General features: G+C 47.5%; 2 protein-coding genes across 3 annotated transcripts; one reads left to right on the top strand and one right to left on the bottom strand.

Moving 5' to 3' along the window:
• Positions 1-10,646: 10,646 nt before the first annotated feature.
• On the top strand, positions 10,647-13,531 carry LOC103641649 (protein GrpE). The gene is made up of 3 exons (XM_008664980.3): positions 10,647-10,915; positions 12,241-12,710; positions 13,107-13,531. Exons 2-3 carry the CDS (start codon positions 12,276-12,278, stop codon positions 13,293-13,295), a joined length of 624 nt encoding a protein of 207 aa, XP_008663202.3. The 5' UTR covers positions 10,647-10,915; positions 12,241-12,275; the 3' UTR covers positions 13,296-13,531.
• Positions 13,532-14,012: 481 nt separating this feature from the next.
• LOC100382467 (uncharacterized) lies at positions 14,013-18,059 on the bottom strand. Of its 2 annotated transcripts, none has more exons than XM_008663924.3 (5): positions 17,865-18,059; positions 15,806-17,739; positions 14,890-15,070; positions 14,719-14,767; positions 14,013-14,490 (listed from the first exon to the last, which is right to left on the bottom strand). In XM_008663924.3, exons 2-5 carry the CDS (start codon positions 17,689-17,691, stop codon positions 14,438-14,440), a joined length of 2,169 nt encoding a protein of 722 aa, XP_008662146.1. In that variant the 5' UTR covers positions 17,692-17,739; positions 17,865-18,059; the 3' UTR covers positions 14,013-14,437. The 2 variants fall into 2 exon arrangements, with proteins under 2 accessions (XP_008662146.1, NP_001168678.1); NM_001175207.1 differs by having other exon boundaries at positions 14,016-14,490; positions 15,806-17,736; positions 17,865-18,032.
• Between the last annotated feature and the right edge of the window lie 3,749 nt (positions 18,060-21,808).

Genomic DNA, 21,808 nt, shown 5'->3' with positions numbered 1-21,808 from the left:
TCGTGAGCGTGCTGGCGTCGTCCGTTTGCTCGGAATTGGCGTGTTGCGGGGAGACGGCGCTCGTCTTCGTCTCAAATGCGAGGTCGACGCCCGACGCGCCCCCCGTTGGGGCGCTGGCGCCGTCGACTCGCTCGACAGCCGACGAGGCGCTGCCTCCTGCTTGGCCTTGGTTGCCCCGCCTCCTCCTCCGTCGGCGGGGGAGAGGACGGGGTGAGCTCGAATGTTGTTCTTCCACCACGCAGGGAAGACGTCATCGATTCTGCCGCCGGCGGGCGGGCTGTCGGCCGCCATTGCTGCTGTCGCGCGGCGGGGGAAGGAGGATCATGTCGTAGCTGCCGTCGAGGGACATGAACTCAAGACTCCCGAAACGGAGCACCGTCCCGGGCTGGAGAGGTTGCTGGAGACTGCCCATCTGGAGCTTGACGGGAAGCTGTTCGTCAACACGCAGCAGGCCCCTACCTGGCGCGCCAACTGTCGGCGTTTCGAGACCGGGGGGTCCCTGGGCCGACGAGTGAAATGTCGCCGCGTGCCCCAGCCCAGATGGGTCGGCGCGAGGCCGAGCGCGAAGGGGGGAGAAAGGTGGCCGGAGACGGGCGTGAGAGAGGTGGAAATCCCGCGGCCTTCGTGTTCGTCCCGCGCCCAGGTCGGGTGCGCTTGCAGTAGGGGGTTACAAGCGTCCACGCAGGAGAGGGAGCGAGCGGCCTCGCGCGAGCGCCTGTCTCGTCCTCGTCCCCGCGTGGCCAACCCTCTGTAAGAGGGCCCTGGTCCTTCCTTTTATAGGCGTAAGGAGAGGATCCAGGTGTACAATGGGGGGTGTAGCAAAGTGCTACGTGTCTAGCGGAGGAGAGCTAGCGCCCTAAGTACATGCCGTCGTGGCAGCCGGAGAGGTTTTGGCATCCGGTTCGTGTGGTGTCGTGGCCGTCGGAGGAGCGCTGGAGCCTGGCGGAATGACAGCTGTCGGGGCTGTCGAGTCCTTGCTGACGTCCTCTTGCTTCCGTAAGGGGGCTGAGAGCCGCCGTCGTCACAGAGCGTGCGGGGCGCCATCATTGCCTATCTGGCGGAGCGAGCCAGATGGGACGCCGGTCTTGTTCCCCGTAGCCTGAGTCAGCTTGGGGTAGGGTAATGATGGCGCCTCCTATCGACGTGGTCGGTCCGCGCCCTAGGTTGGGCGATGTGGAGGCTCCTCCGAGGTCGAGGTCGAGTATGTCTTCCGCGGCCGTGGTCGAGTCCGAGCCCCTGGGTCGGGCGAGGCGGAGACCGTCGACTTAGGCCAGGGCTGAGTCCGAGCCCTGGGGTCGGGCGAAGCGGAGTTCGTCGTCCTCTGGGGCTGAGCCCAAGTCCGAGCCCTGGGTCGGGCTGAGCGGAGTTCGTCGTCTTCCGGGGCCTAGCCCAAGTCCGAGCCCTGGGTCGGGCGGAGCGGAGTTTGCCGTCTTCCGGGGCTTAGCCCAAGTCCGAGCCCTGGGTCGGGCGGAGCGGAGTTCGCCGTCTTCAGGGGCTTAGCCCGAGTCCGAGCCCTGGGTCGGGCGGAGCGGTGTTCGCCGTCTTCCGGGGCTTAGCCCGAGTCCGAGCCCTGGGTCGGGCGGAGCGGTGATCGCCGTCTTCCGGGGCTTAGCCCGAGTCCGAGCCCTGGGTCGGGCGGAGCGGTGTTCGCCGTCTTCCGGGGCTTAGCCCGAGTTCGAGCCCTGGGTCGGGCGGAGCGGAGCTTCCTATGGTGCCTGAGGCCGGGCCTAACTGCCTGTCAACCTCACTCTGTCAAGTGGCGCTGCAGTCGGTGTGGCGCAGGCGGCGCTGTCCTTCTGTCAGGTCGGTCAGTGGAGCGGCGAAGTGACTACGGTCACTTCGGCTCTGTCGACTGAAGGGCGCGCGTCAGGATAAAAGGTGTCAGGCCACCTTTGCATTAAATGCTCCTGCGATTTGGTCGGTCGGCGCGGCGATTTGGTCAGGGTTGCTTCTTGGTGAAGACAGGGCCTCGGGCAAGCCGGAAGTATGTTCGTCGCTGGAGGGGGGCCTCGGGCGAGACGGAGATCCTCCGGGATCGGCTGCCCTTGCCCGAGGCTAGGCTCAGGCGAGGCGTGATCGAGTCCCTCGAATGGATTGATCCCTGACTTAATCGCACCCATCAGGCCTTTGCAGCTTTGTGCTGATGGGGGTTACCAGCTGAGAATTAGGAGACTTGAGGGTACCCCTAATTATGGTCCCCGACACATGCAAAATGAGAAAAGGAATATAATCAGTTTCAACTGTCCAACCACTTACCTCTGTTCTTCTCTGCTTGTTCTTGCGTCTCACGTCGCGGTGATTCCACGCTGGCCAAGGGTCGTGACAAGTGGTACCAGAGCCATTGGTCTTCGGAGGAGAGCACCACGGCGCCATCTACCAAGCCGTCGGTGCAAACGCGGCTGATTCTGGAAGCCATGGCGCAAGTTGAGCAGAAAGGAGAAGAGTGTTGGGAGCGCGTGATGACGGCGGTGGAGCGCCTGACTGGCAAGATGGAAGCAATGGAGGTCGGTCAGAGGAAGGCTGATGAGGATCGGGCGCTGATGGCTCGTCAACTGCAGGAAACCGAGAAAGTTGTCTCGCGTCTCCGACTCGAGTTGCTGGCGAAGGACTTGGAAGGTAACGAATCCAACTCTGAGCGAGAAGACCGTGTTCCTCGCTGGGATGAGAGGGGCGGAGGTTTTGGCAGGGAAGGAGGTAGAGAATGGAGGGGTCAATGGGGTGAAGGAAGGGAGTTCAGACCCTATTCTCTACCGAAGTGGTCGTTTCCAAAGTTCCAAGGGAATGATCCAGGGATCTGGTTTGATAGGTGTATGGAATACTTCACAGTTTATCAGGTGCCCGAGTGGATCTGGGCAAGCATTGCCTCGATGCACATGGAGGGAAATGCGTTGAAGTGGCTGCAGGTGTATAAACTGAAACATGGTTTGGGAGACTGGGAGCAATTCACCCATGCGATGAGGGAGAAATTTGGGGTGGAAGAGTACCCTCAGGCCATGAGAGCGTTAGTCAATGTGAACAACAACATGGGGTAGAAGAATACTCTCAGGCTTTCAATGATATCAGATATGCAGCTACCTTGCATAATTCAGAGTTGGATGAGACTTTGTTTGTGACCCACTATGTGAAGGGGTTGAAGCCTAAAATTTAGTCCCAAGTGATGGCACGGACGCCTAAGACAGTGGATAAGGCCATGAGATTAGCTCAATTATATCAGGAAATTGCCGAGAAGAATAAGATGAGAAGTCAGAAGGGGTTATGGGGATCAAGACTGAGGCAATGGGGAGTAGGAGTGGGATCCTGAATCCTGAATTGAGTAAGGAAAGACAGTTAAGATATTATAGAAGGGCCAATGGGCTATGTTTCATATGTGGAGACAAATTTGAACTGGAGCATCAAGCCAAATGTCCCAAGAGAGTAGTGACTCAAGTACATCAGTTGACAGTGGAGGATATGAGCACAGTTCTAACTGATGAAGTGTTGCTGAAGCTAGAATAGGAGGAAGAGCATATAGTGGAAGGATTCAAAGGGAAATGTGTCATTGGGCCATTTCTAAGTATTTTGGTGATTAAGTGTCCAACACAAGTGCCTAAGTGTTAAATTGTGCCAAGGACTCAAGAAGTGCAAATCAAAGTTAAAGGTATGTTTCTAGACTTAGTACATTGATTTGAAGACTAATGTACTGTGTCTAAGTGCTAGAAACAGGAGAAACAATTTTGGAGAAGTTGGTTGTGTACAGCCAAAAGGCTGCTCGGTCTGGGTGCACCGGACAGTGTCCGGTGGTGCACCGGACAGTGTCTGGTGCGCCAGGCTGGCTCTGGCGAACTGACCGCTCTCGGGACTTCGACGGCGGTGTACGACTATAAATCACCGGACTGTCCTATGGTGCACCGGACTGTCCGGTGAGCCAACAGTCGGCCCGGCCAACGGTCGGCCGCGTAATCCGCGCGCGACGCGTGGCAGAGCCAACGGTCAGAAGGGAGCACCGGACTGTCTGGTGTGCCAATGGCTCTGAACCGCCAACGGTCGGCTTCGCCAAAGAAGAAAAGAAATCCGCACCGGACAGTGTCCGGTGGTGCACCGGACTGTCCGGTGCGCCAGGCGACAGAAGGCAAGAATTGCCTTCCTGGAATGCTCTCAACGGCTCCTAGCTGACTTGGGGCTATAAAAGGGACCCCTAGGCGCATGGAGGAGAACACCAAGAATTCTCTAAGCATTCCTAAGCACCAAGACTCCAATTCCGCGCATTCGATTCTTTGTGATAGCAACTAGAGCTCCATTAGAGTAGAGAACTCTTTGGGTTGTGTTGTGAGCTCGAGTTGTGACTTGTGTGCGTATTGTCACTCTGATTTTGTGTCTTGTGTGCGTTGCTCATCCCTCCCTTACTCCGTGCTTCTTTGTGAACATCAAAGTGTAAGGGCGAGAGGATCCAAGTTGTGGAGATTCCTCGCAAACGGGATAAAGTAAACAAAGCAAAACACAGTGGTATTCAAGTAGGTCTTTGGACCGCTTGAGAGGGGTTGATTGCAACCCTCGTCTGTTGGGACGCCACAACGTGGAGTAGGCAAGTGTTGAACTTGGCCGAACCACGGGATAAACCACTGTGTCTATCTATGATTGTTCTTCTTGTGGTTATCGTGTCTTGCAAGAACTTCTCTCTAGCCACTTGGCTTTATTGTGCTAACTCTTAATCAAGTTTTGTGGCATTAAGTTTCAAGTTTTACAGGATCACCTATTCACCCCCCTCTAGGTGCTCTCAAGGATTACATCAGTTGTCCTGGAATGCCATAAAGGGGACAGAGTGTGATGGTTGCATGAGGGTGCAATCTCTGATCTAAGATCGGGTGTTGGTTATGTTGATTGATTCCTGAAAGTCACCTAGAGGGGGGTGAATAGGCTAATCTGAAATTTATAAACTTTAAGCACAACTACAAGCCGGGGTTAGCGTTAGAAATAAAATCGAGTCCGAAAGAGAGAGCGAAAACAAATCACAAGCAAATAAAGAGTGTGACACGGTGATTTGTTTTACCGAGGTTCGGTTCTTGCAAACCTACTCCCCGTTGAGGTGGTCACAAAGACCGGGTCTCTTTCAACCCTTTCCCTTCCTCAAATGGTCACCTATACCGAGTGAGCTCTTCTCTTCAATCAATTGGGACACTTAGTCCCCACAAGGACCACCACACAATTGGTGTCTCTTGCTTTGATTACAAATGTCTTGGGAACAAGAAATGGGGAAGAAGAAAAGCGATCCAAGCGCAAGAGCTCAAAAGAACACGGCAAAACTCTCTCTTCTAGTCACTAATTGCTTTGAGTGGAATTTGGACTTGGAGAGATTTTGATTCAATCTATTTGTGTCTTGTATTAAATGCACTAGCTCTTGTATTGAATGTGTGGGCTGAAAACTTGGATGCCTTGAAGTGTGGTGGTTGGGGAGGCTGTCTGTCGACGGGCGCACCGGACAGTCCGGTGTGCCAACGGACACTGTCCGGTGCGCCAGCCACGTCACCCAACCGTTAGGGTTCAACCGTTGGAGCTTCTGACAGCTAGGCCACCGGACAGTCCGGTGGTGCACCAGACAGGTCCTGTTCACTGTCCGGTGCGCCTTCTGGCGCCTGCTCTGACTTCTGCGCGTGCATTCCGCACTGTTCACTGTTACTGTGCACTTTTGCAGTCGACCGTTGGCGTTGTAGTCGTTACTCCGCATGGTACACCGGACAGTCCGGTGCTACACCGGACAGTCCGGTGAATTATAGCGGAGGGCTCTTCCAAAAACCCGAAGCTGAGGAGTTCAGAGTGGATCTCCCTGGTGCACCGGACACTGTCCGGTGGTGCACCGGACAGTCCGGTGCGCCAGACCAGAGCAGCCTTCGGTTGGTTTTGCTCCTTTTTATTTGAACCCTTTCTTGGACTTCTTATTGGTTTATGTTGAACCTTTGGCACCTGTAGAACTTATAATCTAGAGCAAACTAGTTAGTCCAATTATTTGTGTTGGGCAATTCAACCACCAAAATCATTTAGGAAAAGGTTTGACCATATTTCCCTTTCAATTCCAGTAGCTCCACTACTTTTATTAGTCATAGAATGGTGACTAAACTGGGGTTGAGCATAGAAGACTGTCCTCCTGTGAAGGTGAAGGTAGCTAATGGGGAGATCATGGTGTGTGAAAAAATGTCAGGGAGGTGAAGTGGAAGGCTAGGGGGCATGTCTATAGAACTGCCATGAGAGTGTTGGCATTGGAGGCTTATGATGTGATATTAGGGTATGACTGGTTGAAACAACATAGACCAATGCATTATGACTGGATCAACAAGGTGCTAACCTTTTGTGATCAGGGGGTGGAGGTCAGACTACAGGGGGATGCAGACCCAAAGAGGGAGGTGCAGCAGGTGTTTGTGTTGTAGTTGGAGAAGTGGGTGAATGGATATGAAGTATGGGTGTTTGTGATGTTGGAGGAGGTTAAAGGAGAGGAAGATGTGGCTGGAAATGAGACACTAACAGGAATTCTGGAAGAATTTGAGGATGTGTTTACTGTGCCCACCTAGTTGCCTCCCACTAGACCATATGACCATCATATACCACTTTTGCCAGGTTCTATACCAGTGAATTCCAGACCCTACCGGTATTCACCACATCACAAAACTGAGATTGAAAAACAGGTGTCTGAGCTGTTGGTTGCTGGTTCGATAGTCCCTAGTGTGAGTCCTTTTGCCTCTCCAGTGTTATTAGTGCAAAAGAAAGATGGAAGTTGGAGATTCTGTGTGGATTACAGAAAATTGAATGACATGACAATTAAGAACAGATTTCCAATGCCTCTGGTAGAGGAGATATTGGATGAATTAGCTGGAACTAAATTCTTCACAAGTCTTGACATGACCTCAGGTTATCACCATTTTCGAACGGGGGCTGAGGATGAGTTCAAAACTGCCTTTAAGACACACCATGGTCATTATCAGTTCAGGGTGATGCCATTTGGGCTCACCAATGCTCCAGCTAGTTTTCAGTGTGCCATGAATTGGTATTGCAGAGTTTCCTCAGAAAATTTGTGATGGTTTTCCTAGATGACATACTTATTTACAGTTCCAGTATGGATGCTCATTTGCAACATATCAGGCTGGTTTTGGATAAGTTGAGAGAACATCAGTTTTATCTGAAAAGGAAGAAATGTTCATTTATGAAATCTGAACTGAAGTATCTGGGGCATGTGATTTCAAGAGAAGGGGTATCTACTGACCCTAGTAAAACTGAAGTAATGTTGAACTGGCCCCAGCTCAGGAATGTCACTGAGCTTAGGGGATTTCTTGGCCTCACAGGTTACTACAGAAGATTTGTGAAGAACTATGGGTTGTTGGCTAAACCTCTCACAAGGCTGTTACAAAAACAACAAGGGTTTGCATGGTCTGAAGAAGCTCAGGTAGCTTTTGAAAACTTGAAACAGGTTATGGCCTCTACTCCAGTTCTGGCTTTACCAAGGTTTGACTTGCCTTTCATAGTAGAAACTGATGCATCAGATATAGGATTGGGGGCTGTTCTAATGCAACAAGGCAGACCAATAGCCTTCATCAGCAAGGCATTAGGTGAGAAGAACAAACATCTTTCAATTTATGAGAAGGAGTTTTTGGCTCTGATCCTAGCAGTGGACAGGTGGAGACAATATTTGCAGAGGGGTGCCTTTGTGATTAAAACATATCACAAATCTCTGACTTATCTTGGGGGGTGAATAGGCAAATCCAAAATTTATAAAGGTTAAGCACAACTACAAGCCGGGGTTAGCGTTAGAAATATAGACGAGTCCGAAAGAGAGGGCGAAAACAAATCACAAGCAAATAAGGCGGATGACACGGTGATTTGTTTTACCGAGGTTCGGTTCTTGCAAACCTACTCCCCGTTGAGGTGGTCACAAAGACCGGGTCTCTTTCAACCCTTTTCCTCTCTCAAAACGGTCACCTAGACCGAGTGAGCTTCTCTTCTCAATCAATCGGGACACTAAGTCCCCACAAGGACCACCACACAATTGGTCTCTCTTGCCTTGATTACAATTGAGTTGGAAACAAGAAAGAAGGAAGAAGAAAAGCAATCCAAGCGCAAGAGCTCAAATGAACACAAATGTCTCTCTCTCTCTAGTCACTATTTGATTGGAGTGATCTTTGGACTTGGGAGAGGATTTGATCTCTTGTTTGTGTCTTTGAATGAAGTCTGGAGCTCTTGTATGAGGTTTGATGGCTGAAAACTTGGATGCATTGAAGTGTGGTGGTTGGGGGTATTTATAGCCCCAACCACCAAAAGAACCGTTGGTGGAGGCTGCTGTCGTATGGCACACCGGACAGTCCGGTGCGCCAGCCACGTCACCAGGCCGTTGGGTTCCGACCGTTGGAGCTTCTAACAACTGGGCCACCGGACAGTGAATAGTGACTGTCCGGTGCGCCTTCTGCGCCTGCTCTGACTTCTGCGCGCGCAGTCGCGCACTGTAGCGTTGCAGACGACCGTTGGCGTGGACGACCGTTGCTCCGCTTGGCGCACCGGACAGTCCGGTGAATTATAGCGGAGTGGCCTCCCAAATTCCCGAAGGTGGCAAGTTTGGAGTTGGATTCCCTGGTGCACCGGACACTGTCCGGTGGCACACCGGACAGTCCGGTGCGCCAGACCAGGGCTGCCTTTGGGTTGTCTTTTGCTCTTTTTATTTGAACCCTTTCTTGGACTTTTTATTGGTTTGTGTTGAACCTTTGGCACCTGTAGAACTCATAATCTAGAGCAAACTAGCTAGTTCAATTATTTGTGTTGGGCAATTCAACCACCAAAATTCATATAGGAAAAGGTGTAAGCCTATTTTCCTTTCACCAAGCTTATGGGCTTGCAATTTCAGGTGGTGTATAAAAAGGGAATAGAGAATGTAGTAGCGGATGCATTATCAAGGAGGGAGCATATGATGGGGTTGTCTGTTCTCTCTGAAATTCAACCTATATGGATTCAAGAAGTAGTGAACTCCTATGCCACAGATGAGGAGGCACAACAATTGATCACTCAACTGTTAATTCAGAGCCCGGACGAGCAGGGGTTTTCTTTGCAGCAAGGTATTATAAGAAAAGCAAACTGAATCTGGATCGGATGCAATTCAGCCTTGCGTACTAAACTAATTGCAGCACTGCATGATAGTGCAGTTGGGGGGCACTCTAGAATTCAAGCCACATATCAGAGGGTAAAGAAGGTGTTCTGGTGGAAGGGTTTGAAGAATGATGTGACACAGTATGTGCAGCAATGTGCAGTCTGCCAAAAGGCTAAGGCTGAGAGGGTGCACCCAGCAGGGCTGCTACAGCCTTTACCAGTTCCACAAGGTATTTGGGAAGAGGTGACTATGGATTTCATAGAAGGATTACCAAAGTCTGAAGGGTTTGATACCATTCTGGTAGTGGTGGATAGATTCTCGAAATACAGTCATTTTCTTCCTCTAAAGCACCCTTTTACTGCTAAAGGTGTTGCCCAAGTATTTCTCGAGAATGTGGTGAAGTTGCATGGGGTCCCAAGGTCTATAGTGTCTGACAAAGACAAGGTTTTCACCGGTGCCTTTTGGAAAAATCTATTCCAACTTATGGGAGTGAAGTTGTTAATGTCCACTGCATATCACCCTCAAACTGATGGTCAGAGTGAGTGTGTGAATCAGTGCTTGGAAATGTATCTCAGGTGTGTTGTGCATGACCAACCTAACAAGTGGAAGAGCTGGATCGCTTTAGCTGAGTACTGGTATAATACTACTTATCATTCGGTGCTGGAGTGTACACCCTTCGGTGTTGTATGGGTATGAAGCACCATTGCTGATTACACCAAAACTGTTGGGAATTGAAGATAGGGAGATAGCTGACTGGATTGCTGAAAGGAATGCCTTTTCAGTCATGTTAAAGGAGCAGTTAGCACGAGCTCAGCTTCGCATGAAGCAGTATGCTGACAAGGGCAGAACTCCCAGGGAGTTTCAAGTGGGTGATCTGGTTTTGCTGAAATTACAACCTTATGCACAAAAGACTGTGGTGAACCGACCCTGCCCTAAATTGGCATTTAAGTACTTTGGTCCTTTCAAGGTGATATCGAGGATTGGGGTGGTGGCATACAAGCTGGAATTACCTGGGGATGCACAAGTACATCCGGTCTTTCATGTGTCACAACTGAAGCCATTTTTGCCCTGTTATTCTCCAATTTTCTCAGAGCTACCTACTGTGGTGGATTTGTTTCAAGGGGGTATAGAGCCAGAGCAGATCCTGGATCGAAGGATGGTGAGAAAGGGCAATCGAGATATTGTTCAAGTGTTGGTGAAATAGACTAGGGTGCCTAAGGAAGCTGCAATATGGGAGGATTATTCAGTGGCCAAGGCAAGGTTTCCGGAGGCAAACGCTTGGGGACAAGCGTTATCTAAGGTCCGGGGAGATGTCATGACTGAAGATGCAGCCTAAAGTAGATCTGTGGGAAATGGGAGTGGTGCGAGAGGATGGTCGAATGAGGTCAGTCAGGCAATTTCTATTTCGCTATTATGGAGATGGTAATCGAGTCTGTAATGGAATTGTGGGCTGCTTAGGCCGTATAAGTGCCATCTTGGATCGTAATTAATAGGTCAGGGGAGTTGATGGTGTGCCTATATATATTATACTCGTGCGTCTTGTGGCAGACATGCAAAATGAGAAAAGGAATCTAATCAGTTTCAACCGTCGAAACACTTGCCTCTGTTCTTCTCTGCTTGTGCTTGCGTTGATTCCATCGCTGGCCAAGGGTCGTGACTCGTGACACGACCCCAGGAATTAGCTCGGGCTGCCGTGCTGCCTGCTTGCTGGCGTCCCAGCAGGCCGAGTCCTGCTTTTCTCTCCCAGTCTCCCTCCGGCGCCCCAATGCCGAGCTGCGGCCACTACGCGTCGCCGCCGGCTCTAGCGTTGACCCGAAGGTGAGGTATTTCAGACCTACTTTTGCGTTTAGTGGTAATCGACAACGTGGGTTGGGTGAGAGACATCGAGCGAGCGATTAGCTCGCGGAGAATTTCGCCCATTGGACACTTGCAAGCTTGAGGAGCAGAGACAGTACGGAAGCACTGTTCTTTGAGAAATGTGAAGATCTCTCTGTAGATTCTCGTATGTATATGTGCTGGCCATCTCCAGCAGAGAACTGTTTTACATAGAGTAGAGTTTGAAATAAACGGTGAGATAGGGAGTATGATATGGAGATAGTCTTAGGTGCGTCTTATTCTTCAACAGTTTGTTCCATGACTAGCTGCCGTTGGAGTGTTACAAAGAATGACTGATGCAGACCTGAACTTGGTGCGTTAAGGTGCCATGGCTAATTTTGCGATAAATACCCATCTTTAGTATGCTCTGAATGTGGCCTGGACTACAAGAACATGTAGTTAATCTACACTAGTTGGGGTTTACCCAGCGGTGGAGTGCCTGATATGGCTCACGCCATACCTTCCCTTCACCCGCACGCCGCACCGCACTCTTGTTTCTTCGACGCCTGCCACCACCATTCTAGCTCTCCTCTCCAGCTCCATCCGCAGCCTGTGCTCACCACCATTATAGCTCTCCTCTCCAGCTCCATCCGCAGCCTGTGCTCGCGGCTCGCCAGCTCTGACACTGAGCTCCACCTTCTCCAATCTCCTGCTCCTGTATGGCGTGCGCCACTGCGGTTGTTGGCCCTTCTCGGTGTGGTCGCCCCTTTGCGCTCATGCGGCACAGCGGCAACTCTCTCCGCTCCTCCCTCTCCAACTCCAACATGCAGCATCTCAGCGTGACAACGTCCATCTTCCTCCCCCGGCCATACCTTGTTTCTGGGGTGTGCTCTGCCACTGGGTTTACCAAATACAGAAGATGGACTAAAATTAGACTGCTTTGCTATTACTATGAATCACATGGGTGTCTGGCCGTCGGAGATAAGGTGGCCGTCGGATGTTTGTTAGTTTACTGTAGTGTGGAGGACATTGGAAACGCCCTGTTCTTTTCTCTGAGCTAAATCGGATAGTTTGAGGAATATTGTGTGAAAATAGGAGCAACAAGTTTTATGGCGCAGTTGTAAAGTTGCATTTTGAACTGCTATTGCACCTCGTCAGCAATGAGGTGAATAAGTAATAAAACATTTATATAAATGATAGCAATGAAATGGGAAGAGAAACAAACCATTTGAAAATGCCCAGGTTCTCTGTTGGATCTTCATGTCATGCTTTTCATTTTGACGAAATGTGTTTCATCAAGTTTCACCAGAATGACTATGTCGCTGCAGGTTGTCAACGACTCAACGGGGAAGATTTTCGTCCCATGAATGACCTAATTCAACTATACATGACAGCTTTTCTGGAAGGAAACAATGAGGTTCTTGGTGTAGTTGAGAAGGCAATCGCTGCTGTGGAAAAAGAGAACAGTAGAGTAGCTTATCAACTTGAAAGTATTACAACTGAAATAAATTCTGGGAAGGAAAAATTTATTCGCTTAAATGCCAATCTGGAGAATTTCCGGAAACAGGCTGAAAAGGACGGTGCCAAGTTTACATCAAATATACGGGTGGATGTTGTCCAGAGCCTGTTACCTCTGGTTGATAGTTTTGAGAAAACGAAATTAGAGAACACCCCAGGGACTGAGAAGGAGCAAATGGTCAGCACAAGCTATCAAGGCATATACAAGCAGTTAGTTGAAACGCTAAGATATTTGGGTGTAGGAGTTGTGGAAACAGTTGGCAATCCGTTTGATCCTTTGGTAAGTAATATTTACCCTTCCGTCACCTGTTTGATTCTCATTGACTGGGTCTCTCTCCCTAAAACATTGTATGCAAACAACATATTGGATCCTTTTGAACACGCAAAAAGAATTATGTTCGAGTATTAACAAGCGCATAATAATACCTAGGTTTTTATGGCCTGTTTCATACTCATGGGATCAAGCTTAGCTTTCACACAGTTTCCTGCATCTATGTTGCAGTACATCTCTTTTGATCTAAATAATATTGGGTATTTGGCAGAAAAACAAATGGGCATCCACTTTCAGTGTTTACAGCTAGAAAGTATGATCTGCATGAGAGTCGAACAGTGTTACTTTTATGTTCATCATATATGCACCACTGTGGGGGCTCATTCTTAATGTTTTCTTATGCAGGTCCATGAGGCCATCTCACGAGAAGCATCCATGCAATTCAAGGCAGGGATTGTCATGCATGAAGTCCGCAGAGGGTTCCATTTGAAGGAGAGGATGCTAAGGCCTGCTACTGTGAAAGGTCTCAACTGGCTCTGGCAAACAAAGTGCAAGCTCATAGAGGAGGGCAAAGATGCCGCTCTGTGGATCTGATCAAACGACTATCAGGAACTGATAGACAAATAAAGGACCTCTCCTTCTGAGCAGCATTTTTCTGTTCATAACATGGCGGATGTGTTCGGTCTCAAATGAGACAGGTCACCTATATATGTTGTTGCCAGCGAATTGCTGTTACTTGTAAATTGTAATCTGCTAGAATTTTGCCCACCAAAAGAGAGGGTGTAACATTGCACATACATACCGGCTTTATATTGACTTACTTTCTCGAACTAAGAACTTCTTCGGTTATTCTAATTACATATGGATTAAAGTGTATTGGAATGGATTATGATAATTTTGACATGTTATAGATTTTAAATCGACTTAATACTACTCAATCCACATGGTTAAAATCCACATGGTTTAACGGTGAAAAAAAAAACTATAAAGGCTTATTCGGTTAGAGGTAGATTGAGGGTGATTGGAGGTGGATAAATTGGAGGTGGATAAATTCTTGAATAGGAGGGGATTTATTTATCTCCAATCCCTCCTAATCCACCACAAGGACTAAGACGGTTTTTTCATGAATTCCATCTATCTTGCTATTGAGGTATTTGGATCTTTTTCACACATTCACATCTTGATTAAAAAAGGAAGTTTGTTTACCCAAAAAAAAACACTACACCTATCCGAAGGCATTTGCGTCGATTCTTACCAAACAAGCTTTAGAAGCCACAAACCACACAACTTACAGCGCAACAAGAACATAGATATAACAAATAAACAATTCTATTTCGGAATATAGAACTGTTTATAAATGAAGACATGTTTCAGACGAATACTATGTCGTGCTTAGGTCAATTCCTTTGAATTACGTGGCAGCTATACGACAACTTTTTACACCGCTGTCGGGCAAGGCAGGGAGTCAAAGAACTGTTTCATACGAATATCTGCTCTTTGAGCTGCCGACGCAGACCCTGGTATTACAGAAGGGAAAGTGCTTCGCGTAGGATGCACCCGTACAAAAGCCCCAATATGCATGGCCTGGAACATACAAGTGAAAGAGCTGCTGCTGGCGCACAAGTATACGGGTTTCCAGTTTATAGGCACGATCAGGTGTTTTATTTCTGCCTATGCAAGTGTAACTGGTCTATTTATCAGTCGAACTCCAGAACAGTTTCAGGGATACGAGCGCCTCAGAAGAACTTCTCATAGTCTTGAGGTTGCTGGTCCCAAACCTCCATAAAACCTGAAACCATAAAGAAAAACATTTAAAAAACAACGCACAAGGACCAAGGACAATTAAAGAATCAAATCACATATCTTATATGTCCTGTTCAATTGTTCAACACATTCAGAGTAAAAAAAAAAGGGAAATGAAAAAAAATGCCAGCAAAGCCACACAGTCACCAAGAAACGACAATATAATAAAACCAAATAATTGTAGAAAGAAAAGGTGAAGAAGCAGAAAAGTTACCTATGTCACCAAGAGAACTGTATATTGAATCATCCATAACAGTTATGCCCTGCAGGAACAATAACAAAGAGATGATGTAAGTACTCCATTACAGATGACCGAAATGAGGCAATATCTGATTTGAAATATTTAAGTCTATATGTGGTAGCTAAAAATAGCAGGAAAGCTCACCTCTGAACCATTTAGGTTCATCCCACCTTGAAGTTCTGTTTGTATTGATTGGTAGCATGACATATCAGCACCAAGGTAATCTGAAATTGCAAGGCTATAACCATCTGGGATACCATGTAGAGCATCGTTGTTTGCCGGAGGGTTCATCGAGCCCTCCATGCTAGAATATACCATCTCACCTCTGATTGACAGCAGATTGTATTAGTACACAAAAATGAATCAGATTTAACATATGTGGCCAGATGCCACAGGGGATAAAGAAGCATGTCCAGTAAATATTGTACCCACAGTTAACTAATGCATAGATTAACAAGGGCAGATATGGCTGCTCCATATTACCAGTGCACCATGCAGAAATAACTGGCATGGACCAATAATAATTAGATTAGATTGAAAGACACTGATCCATCCTCAACACTGCTATGACAGTTTCTAAAATCAAAATGCATGCTAGCCAGAAATCTGTAACAAATCTGGTCAATGTTCTTAAGGATATAATTTGATTGCCACTACAGCCCAAAGCCCGGAATTAATTCATGTTCCATACTTCCAATTCCAGTAGTAGCTATGAACAGGTTTCATGTTTTCCTTGAATGAAAATAAATGTGAAAATGAATACCATGCTATTGACTATCTGACATAATGGCAGATTTGCTTCCAATCAGTCATAAACCAACTAGTAGCATGATAGCTGCCGACCTTGTTTGCCAACATCACTTTTTTTTAGAAATAACTTGTAGCTACCACTCATAATTTCTATTACAAAAAACCTAAAGTTAACTAGTCCAAAACAAATTTCACATGGTCATAGGGCTCTGATTCCCAGTATTTTATCAACACATAATATTTAATGAAAACAAAACACTCTCCATGACTCTATATATTCTTTCACCAGGATGAAACAGCAGAGACTCACTTTGACTTTGAAGTGTCACAAGCACCAGCTTCAATTGGTGAGTCATCTTCGATATCAATAACTTGAACTGCCTTGTTTGCCAACAGAAATGGGGTACATGTATCAGTATTATTTGGATTGTTACCAAGAGCTGTTCCAAGGTCAATTTGTTGATTATCTTGTAGGTCCACTGAACATCTAGCAGTGAAGCTTTGGCCTAAACGAGGGTCACCTCGCATGTCGGCAACCTCTGGACTACCAACCAGGTTGAGATCACGTATTTTAAATGAGCTAGACTGGCCAAGCTTTTCCTCTTCTATTGTAACAGCATCTTCTGCTTTGATGTTAGGTGATAACTCTGAATCAACTGTCTTCCCTTTATCGGGTGGATCAATCAACACTTCATCTTGTGGCGGGGTATCTAAATTGTAGATTTGTATTCCTTTTTCCACTTGCAAACTGAAGTTATTCTGACAAGAAGCAAATGTAGGAGACAGTTCATTAGTCTCATTATTATCCTCAACTTCATAATGTCGAGGGATGTTCTTCTGCTCTTCCATTTCCTCAGTTTCACCTTGTGTTTCCTTTTCATGGAATGCCATTGATTCCGCCACTTGATTGCAGATATTAATTTCTTCAGCACGTTCTTGGTCTTGACCAACGAGCTCGTCTTTACTGTTTTCCTCAATATTAGTTATGGAATTGGTGTTAGCTTCTCTATCAATTGCCATCTGGGACATTTCTTCAGGAGTAACTGGATTGACCAGTTCGGACACATCAATTTCTTTTTGAGCTGGTTCAACATTCCTGTTTGCAAGCACTGATCGTGGTCTTGTTGGAACTCTTGCAAAATTACAATAATTTAGCAAATTTCCAACATCATTAGGCAAATTGTTCTCCATAATGGAGACCTCTTCTGACGTTGTATCATCTTCAGCCTTCTCATGCGAAGTACTGCCATCTTCAACCTTGCCATTCAGAACACCACTATCTTCAGGCCTCCCATCTGAGACCTTTTCACCTGAGGATACTGGCAAATGTTTTGTCTCTAACTCTTGAACACCATCAGAAGAATCATTGTTGCTATTATCTTCACCATTCAAAGCTTGCTCGACTACATCTGAATTAGACACCACACTATTCTCCTGCATTTTGCTTGCCTCATTTTCATCCTTCGCCTCTTGCGAAGCATCAGCTTTCTGCTGGACATTGCTGTTAGAACTAGCCTTTGACCCAGTATCCTCCAGCTCCGACTCCCCCATCGCCTCCACCTTCGATGATGGTCCCTCCCCAGCCACCCCTGACACCCTACTGCCAACCTCGTCAATCCCACCACTGCTTCGGCGCTCCCGTTTGAACCCAGGAGCCCCATTGTCATCATCGTCATCATAACTCCGGATATCAGAATACCGCCTGTTCCTCCCCCTATCCTTTGCCCAATCTGAATACCTATTGTCAGCCCCAAATTTCCTTTTCCCCCTTCTATTGTAGTTACTACTGTTGCTGCTACTGTAGTCACCACCACGGTTCCGCCGCGAGCTGGCATTACGAATACCACACTCATCATCGACCTGCCGCCGGCCATTCCTGGCCCCGTGGTAAGCTTGGGCTTCCAAAGTCACGGAAAGCGGAGGCGGAGGAGGAAGCTGGCCCCACCCTCCAGGGACGACTGTCCCGCTGCGTTGCTGCAGGGAGCCCGGTGGGAGCACGCCCTTCGCCAACAGGTACTCGGCAGCGAGGCGGCCTGCCTCCATGAGCACCTCATACTTGTTCTGCAGCGGCAGAGACAGCGCCGCCGACGGGAGGGGAGACGGCGGGTAGAACTGCTTCCGTCCGCGGCTGTAGGCGCCGCCGCCGCGCGCGAATGGCGGCATGCGGCTTCGACTGCCAGCGTGCTGGTACTGCATCCTCGAGGACTGGTACCCGGATCGCGGCGGAGGCAAGCTCACGCCCTGCTGGTGCGCCCAATCCATTCCCGAATCCCGAGCGGTGGCGGAATCAGATGCGGCGAGAGCAAGTCAAGCAAACAAAATCGGAGACGAGGAATGGACAAAATAAACTGAGGGCGTGCGAATCGAACCCTAGGGCCTAGGCGCGACGAGGTCTCAGGAGTTGGCGGCAGCGGCGAGGTCGCCGGCGGTGACCATCGGAGCCGCGTCAAACGGAGTCAGGGTTGGCGTCACTGAGAATTACAAATTTCGCTGTTTCTTCTTTTTGAGAGAAAATGGGAAAAAGTTTGAGAGTGATCTGTGAGAACAGTTCGATGTTTCGTAGTAGTCAAGAAGTTTGTTTCCTTTCTGCTTTTTTTCTGGTCGGTCGTTGCGGTTGGGGCGAGCTTTGGGGTCACACGTGTTCTCTTATCGCGACAGTGGATGTGGTTGTTGGGAGACAGACAGGTGGGCCAGAGACTGCTTTGGTCGGTTTGTCAGTAGAGAATGGATCATCTGTGTGCAGATTGCGATTCGGATCAGGGTTAGGTTGCACACGTTTAGGGCTTGTTCAGTTTCATTGTAATCTATATGGATTGAGCAAGTTAAAAAAAATTATAATATTTTTCAATCTCTTTCAATCTATGAATTATAAGAATAATCGAACAAGATCTTAAAAAGTGTAACACACTGATTTTTAGGCTAACACTCGAACGATTGCAGATCAAACATCCAATTGTTCCTAGTTTCTCAATTGGGTTCCCTTGTTTTTAGCTTATGGCCACTAGCTTTTGGACTTTTTATAATCCAAACAATCCCATAAGCCAAAACCCAAAAGCCTAAAAGTTCATCCTAGTTAGCTTTTGATTCTTAGTTTTCCATAGTTTTTCACTTTTAAATGGCCCGAAAGCTGAAATACAACGAGAAGCTGAAACAAACGACCCAAAAACATCTCGACCCACTTCCAATCCCCACTCTAAAAAATATAGTTTAACTAATTTGGAAGCTCTACCAATCCTCTAATCCCATTTCTCAACTCCTAAGGTTGTTTCCAGCCGATCATGTATACAGTCATACAAAATATCGTTTATAGAATGAAATTTAAAATAAGAGATATGATAGGATGGATAAGTTGTTAGAGATAGTCTAATAAAGTCAACCACGCGATAAGAGAAAAGGAGAAATCATTCTTGCAAACTTCGATATAGGTGTGGAAATGAACCAAGCTAAGTTTGATTTGGCTCGTGGCGGCTCTGTTAAGTGGCGAGCTAAGCTCCTGTAAAACATGTGAGGGCATTTGGGGATTCTCAGTTAGTTGTCCAGTAAATTTTAGAGAAATATCAATGTTCAGATGACACTTTAAATAGTCATAATCCGTTCTTTTGATGAATTCGATATTCGACATATATCCAGAGCTGAGAATTGCAGAGCTAATAATTTGACGCAAGATACATCAGGTTATTGAATAAAGCGAGGGAGATTTCACAATTCTGAAAGTCTCATAACCGGCTGCGCCAAATTCCCATGTCGCGGACCGTCCGAGCAAGGAGTCCGGACTGTTCGACGGTACCAGGGATGTCTCCTTAATCAATTCGGCTAACAATATAGCCGATGCAATTGATTGTAGGACGCCTATAATTAATTACCTACGTAATTCGAGTGTTAGGATAGACAGTAATGTTTGACGTACAACTTTCAAATATATATTAATTGATAATAAACTTTATCGCCAAACTGTTGACGATGTCCTACTTAAATGCTTGTGTCCAGATGATGCTATCTTAGCTATGGCCGAAGTGCATGAAAGGATTTGTGGTACTCATCAGTTGACTCCAAATATGAAGTGGTTGGTGAGAAGATCTAGTTTCTATTGGCCTCACATGATAGCTGATTGTCAAGTTTGTCGGAAGTTCAGTGACGTGCAGCTAGTCCCTGTAGCCGAACTAGACCCTATTGTCAAACATTGGCCCTTTAGGGGGTGGGGTTTGGACTTTATAGGAGAAATTCATCCTTCGCCATTAAAAGGACATCAGTTTGTGTTGTTTGTCACATATTACTTCACCAAATGGACTGAAGTCGTTGATCTGAAGAACATGACACATAAGGAGGTAATTGAGTATGTAATCAAGCATATCATTCATAGATTCGACATTCCCCGAACTTTGACTACGGACCAGGGGACTTCTTTTATGTCAAAATAGATACATGAGTTTGATGAATTATATAAGATCAAATTGCTCAATTACTCTTCATATTATGCTCAGGCCAACGGACTGACCGGGTCTAATAACAGGACATTGATTAGCCTTATAAAGAAGAAGATATCTGACCATCCTAGGCATTGGGATAAGGTTCTGTCTAAGGCTTTATGGGCTCATAGAATATCTAAACACCATGCTACTAAAGTCTCTACTTTTGAGCTTGTTTATGGACAGGAGGTTGTCTTGCCTGTGGAGATAAGCCTAAATGCTGCCATGTTCACCAGATAGAACGAAACTGTTGGATATTATCATAATTTGATGATGGAGAATATTGATGAAGTAACCCACAAAAGATTGGTGGCTCAAGGAGTGAAAGGGAATTAGGCTTACACCTTTTTCCTAATTGATTTTGGTGGTTGAATTGCCCAACACAAATAATTGGACTAACTAGTTTGCTCTAGATTATGAGTTCTACAGGTGCCAAAGGTTCACAACAAACCAATAAAAAGACCGAAAAAGGATTCAAATATAGAAAGCAAAAGTCAGCCGAAGTGTGCCCTGGTCTGGCGCACCGGACTGTCCGGTGTGCCACCGGACAGTGTCCGGTGCACCAGGGACTCCAACTCCGAACTGCTCACCTTCGGGAATTCTGGAGGCCAGTCCGCTATAATTCACCGGACTGTCCGGTGTAACACCGGACAGTGTCCGGTGGCGCACCGGACTGTCCGGTGTGCCAGCGGAGCAACGGCTTCTTCCACGCCAACGGTCACCTGCAACGACATTTAATGAGCGCCAGAGCGCGCAGAAGTCAGGCACGCGCGAGAAGACGCACCGGACAGTCTACAGGACCTGTCCGGTGCACCACTGGACTGTCCGGTGGGCTAGAAGACTTCAGCTCCAACGGTCAGAATCCAACGGCTCCGTGACGTGGCAGGCGCACCGGACAGTGTCCGGTGGCGCACCGGACTGTCCGGTGCGCCATGCGACAGACAGCCTCCCAACGACCACTTTTGGTGGTTGGGGCTATAAATACCCCAACCACCCAACCATTCATTGCATCCAAGTTTTCCAACTTCCTACACCTTACTAGAGCTATAGCATTCAATACAAGACACACCAAAGAGATCAAATCCTCTCCCAAGTCTTTAGTTCATTCCAAATCAAATAGTAACTAGTGAGAGAGTGACTTGTGTTCATTTGAGCTCTTGCGCTTGGATTGCTTCTTTTTCTCATTCTTTCTTGTGATCAACTCAATTGTAACCGAGGCAAGAGACACCAATTGTGTGGTGGTCCTTGCGGGGACTTTGTGTCCCGTTTGATTGAGAAGAGAAGCTCACTCGGTCTAAGTGACCGTTTGAGAGAGGGAAAGGGTTGAAAGAGACCCGGTCTTTGTGACCACCTCAACGGAGAGTAGGTTTGCAAGAACCGAACCTTGGTAAAACAAATCATTGTGTCTCACTCTTTATCTCCTTGCGATTTGTTTTTCGCTCTCTCTCACGGACTCGTTTATATTTCTAACGCTAACCCGGCTTGTAGTTGTGCTTAAATTTATAAATTTCAGATTCGCCCTATTCAACCCCCCTCTAGGCGACTCTTTAACCGCTCGAAGTGATATCGGGAGATCACGCCAAGAAGATGGTGATCGGCGGTGAGAAGTCCGCTACAAGCCACGGGAAGGCTCCATCAAGGGAGTCCGCCAACAACAACAAGGATGGATCCCCTTCACGCATTCGATCGCACAAGAGTGGCGAGAAGAAGAAGAAAATGAAGAAGGTGGTCTACTACGAGACCGATTCTTCCTCGCCCTCTACATCCGGATCCGACGCCACGTCCGTCACTTCTAAGCGCCAAGAGCACAAGAAGTATAGTAAGATCCCCCTACGCTATCCTCGCAT

This window comes from Zea mays, chromosome 10, assembly GCF_902167145.1.
Source record: "Zea mays cultivar B73 chromosome 10, Zm-B73-REFERENCE-NAM-5.0, whole genome shotgun sequence".
Lineage (NCBI taxonomy): Eukaryota > Viridiplantae > Streptophyta > Magnoliopsida > Poales > Poaceae > Zea > Zea mays.
This window is presented reverse-complemented; position numbering and strand designations above follow the sequence as displayed.

Excerpts from the sequence above, each read along its gene's own strand:
- LOC103641649 (XM_008664980.3), top strand. The coding sequence starts at position 12,276 with ATGAATGACCTAATTCAACTATACATGACAGCTTTTCTGGAAGGAAAC. Across the intron at positions 12,711-13,106 it reads GCAATCCGTTTGATCCTTTG|GTCCATGAGGCCATCTCACG; the intron begins GTAAGTAATATT and ends TTTCTTATGCAG.
- LOC100382467 (XM_008663924.3), bottom strand. The coding sequence starts at position 17,691 with ATGCAGTACCAGCACGCTGGCAGTCGAAGCCGCATGCCGCCATTCGCG. Across the intron at positions 14,768-14,889 it reads TGAACCTAAATGGTTCAGAG|GGCATAACTGTTATGGATGA; the intron begins GTGAGCTTTCCT and ends TTGTTCCTGCAG. Across the intron at positions 14,491-14,718 it reads CAGTTCTCTTGGTGACATAG|GTTTTATGGAGGTTTGGGAC; the intron begins GTAACTTTTCTG and ends TTATGGTTTCAG.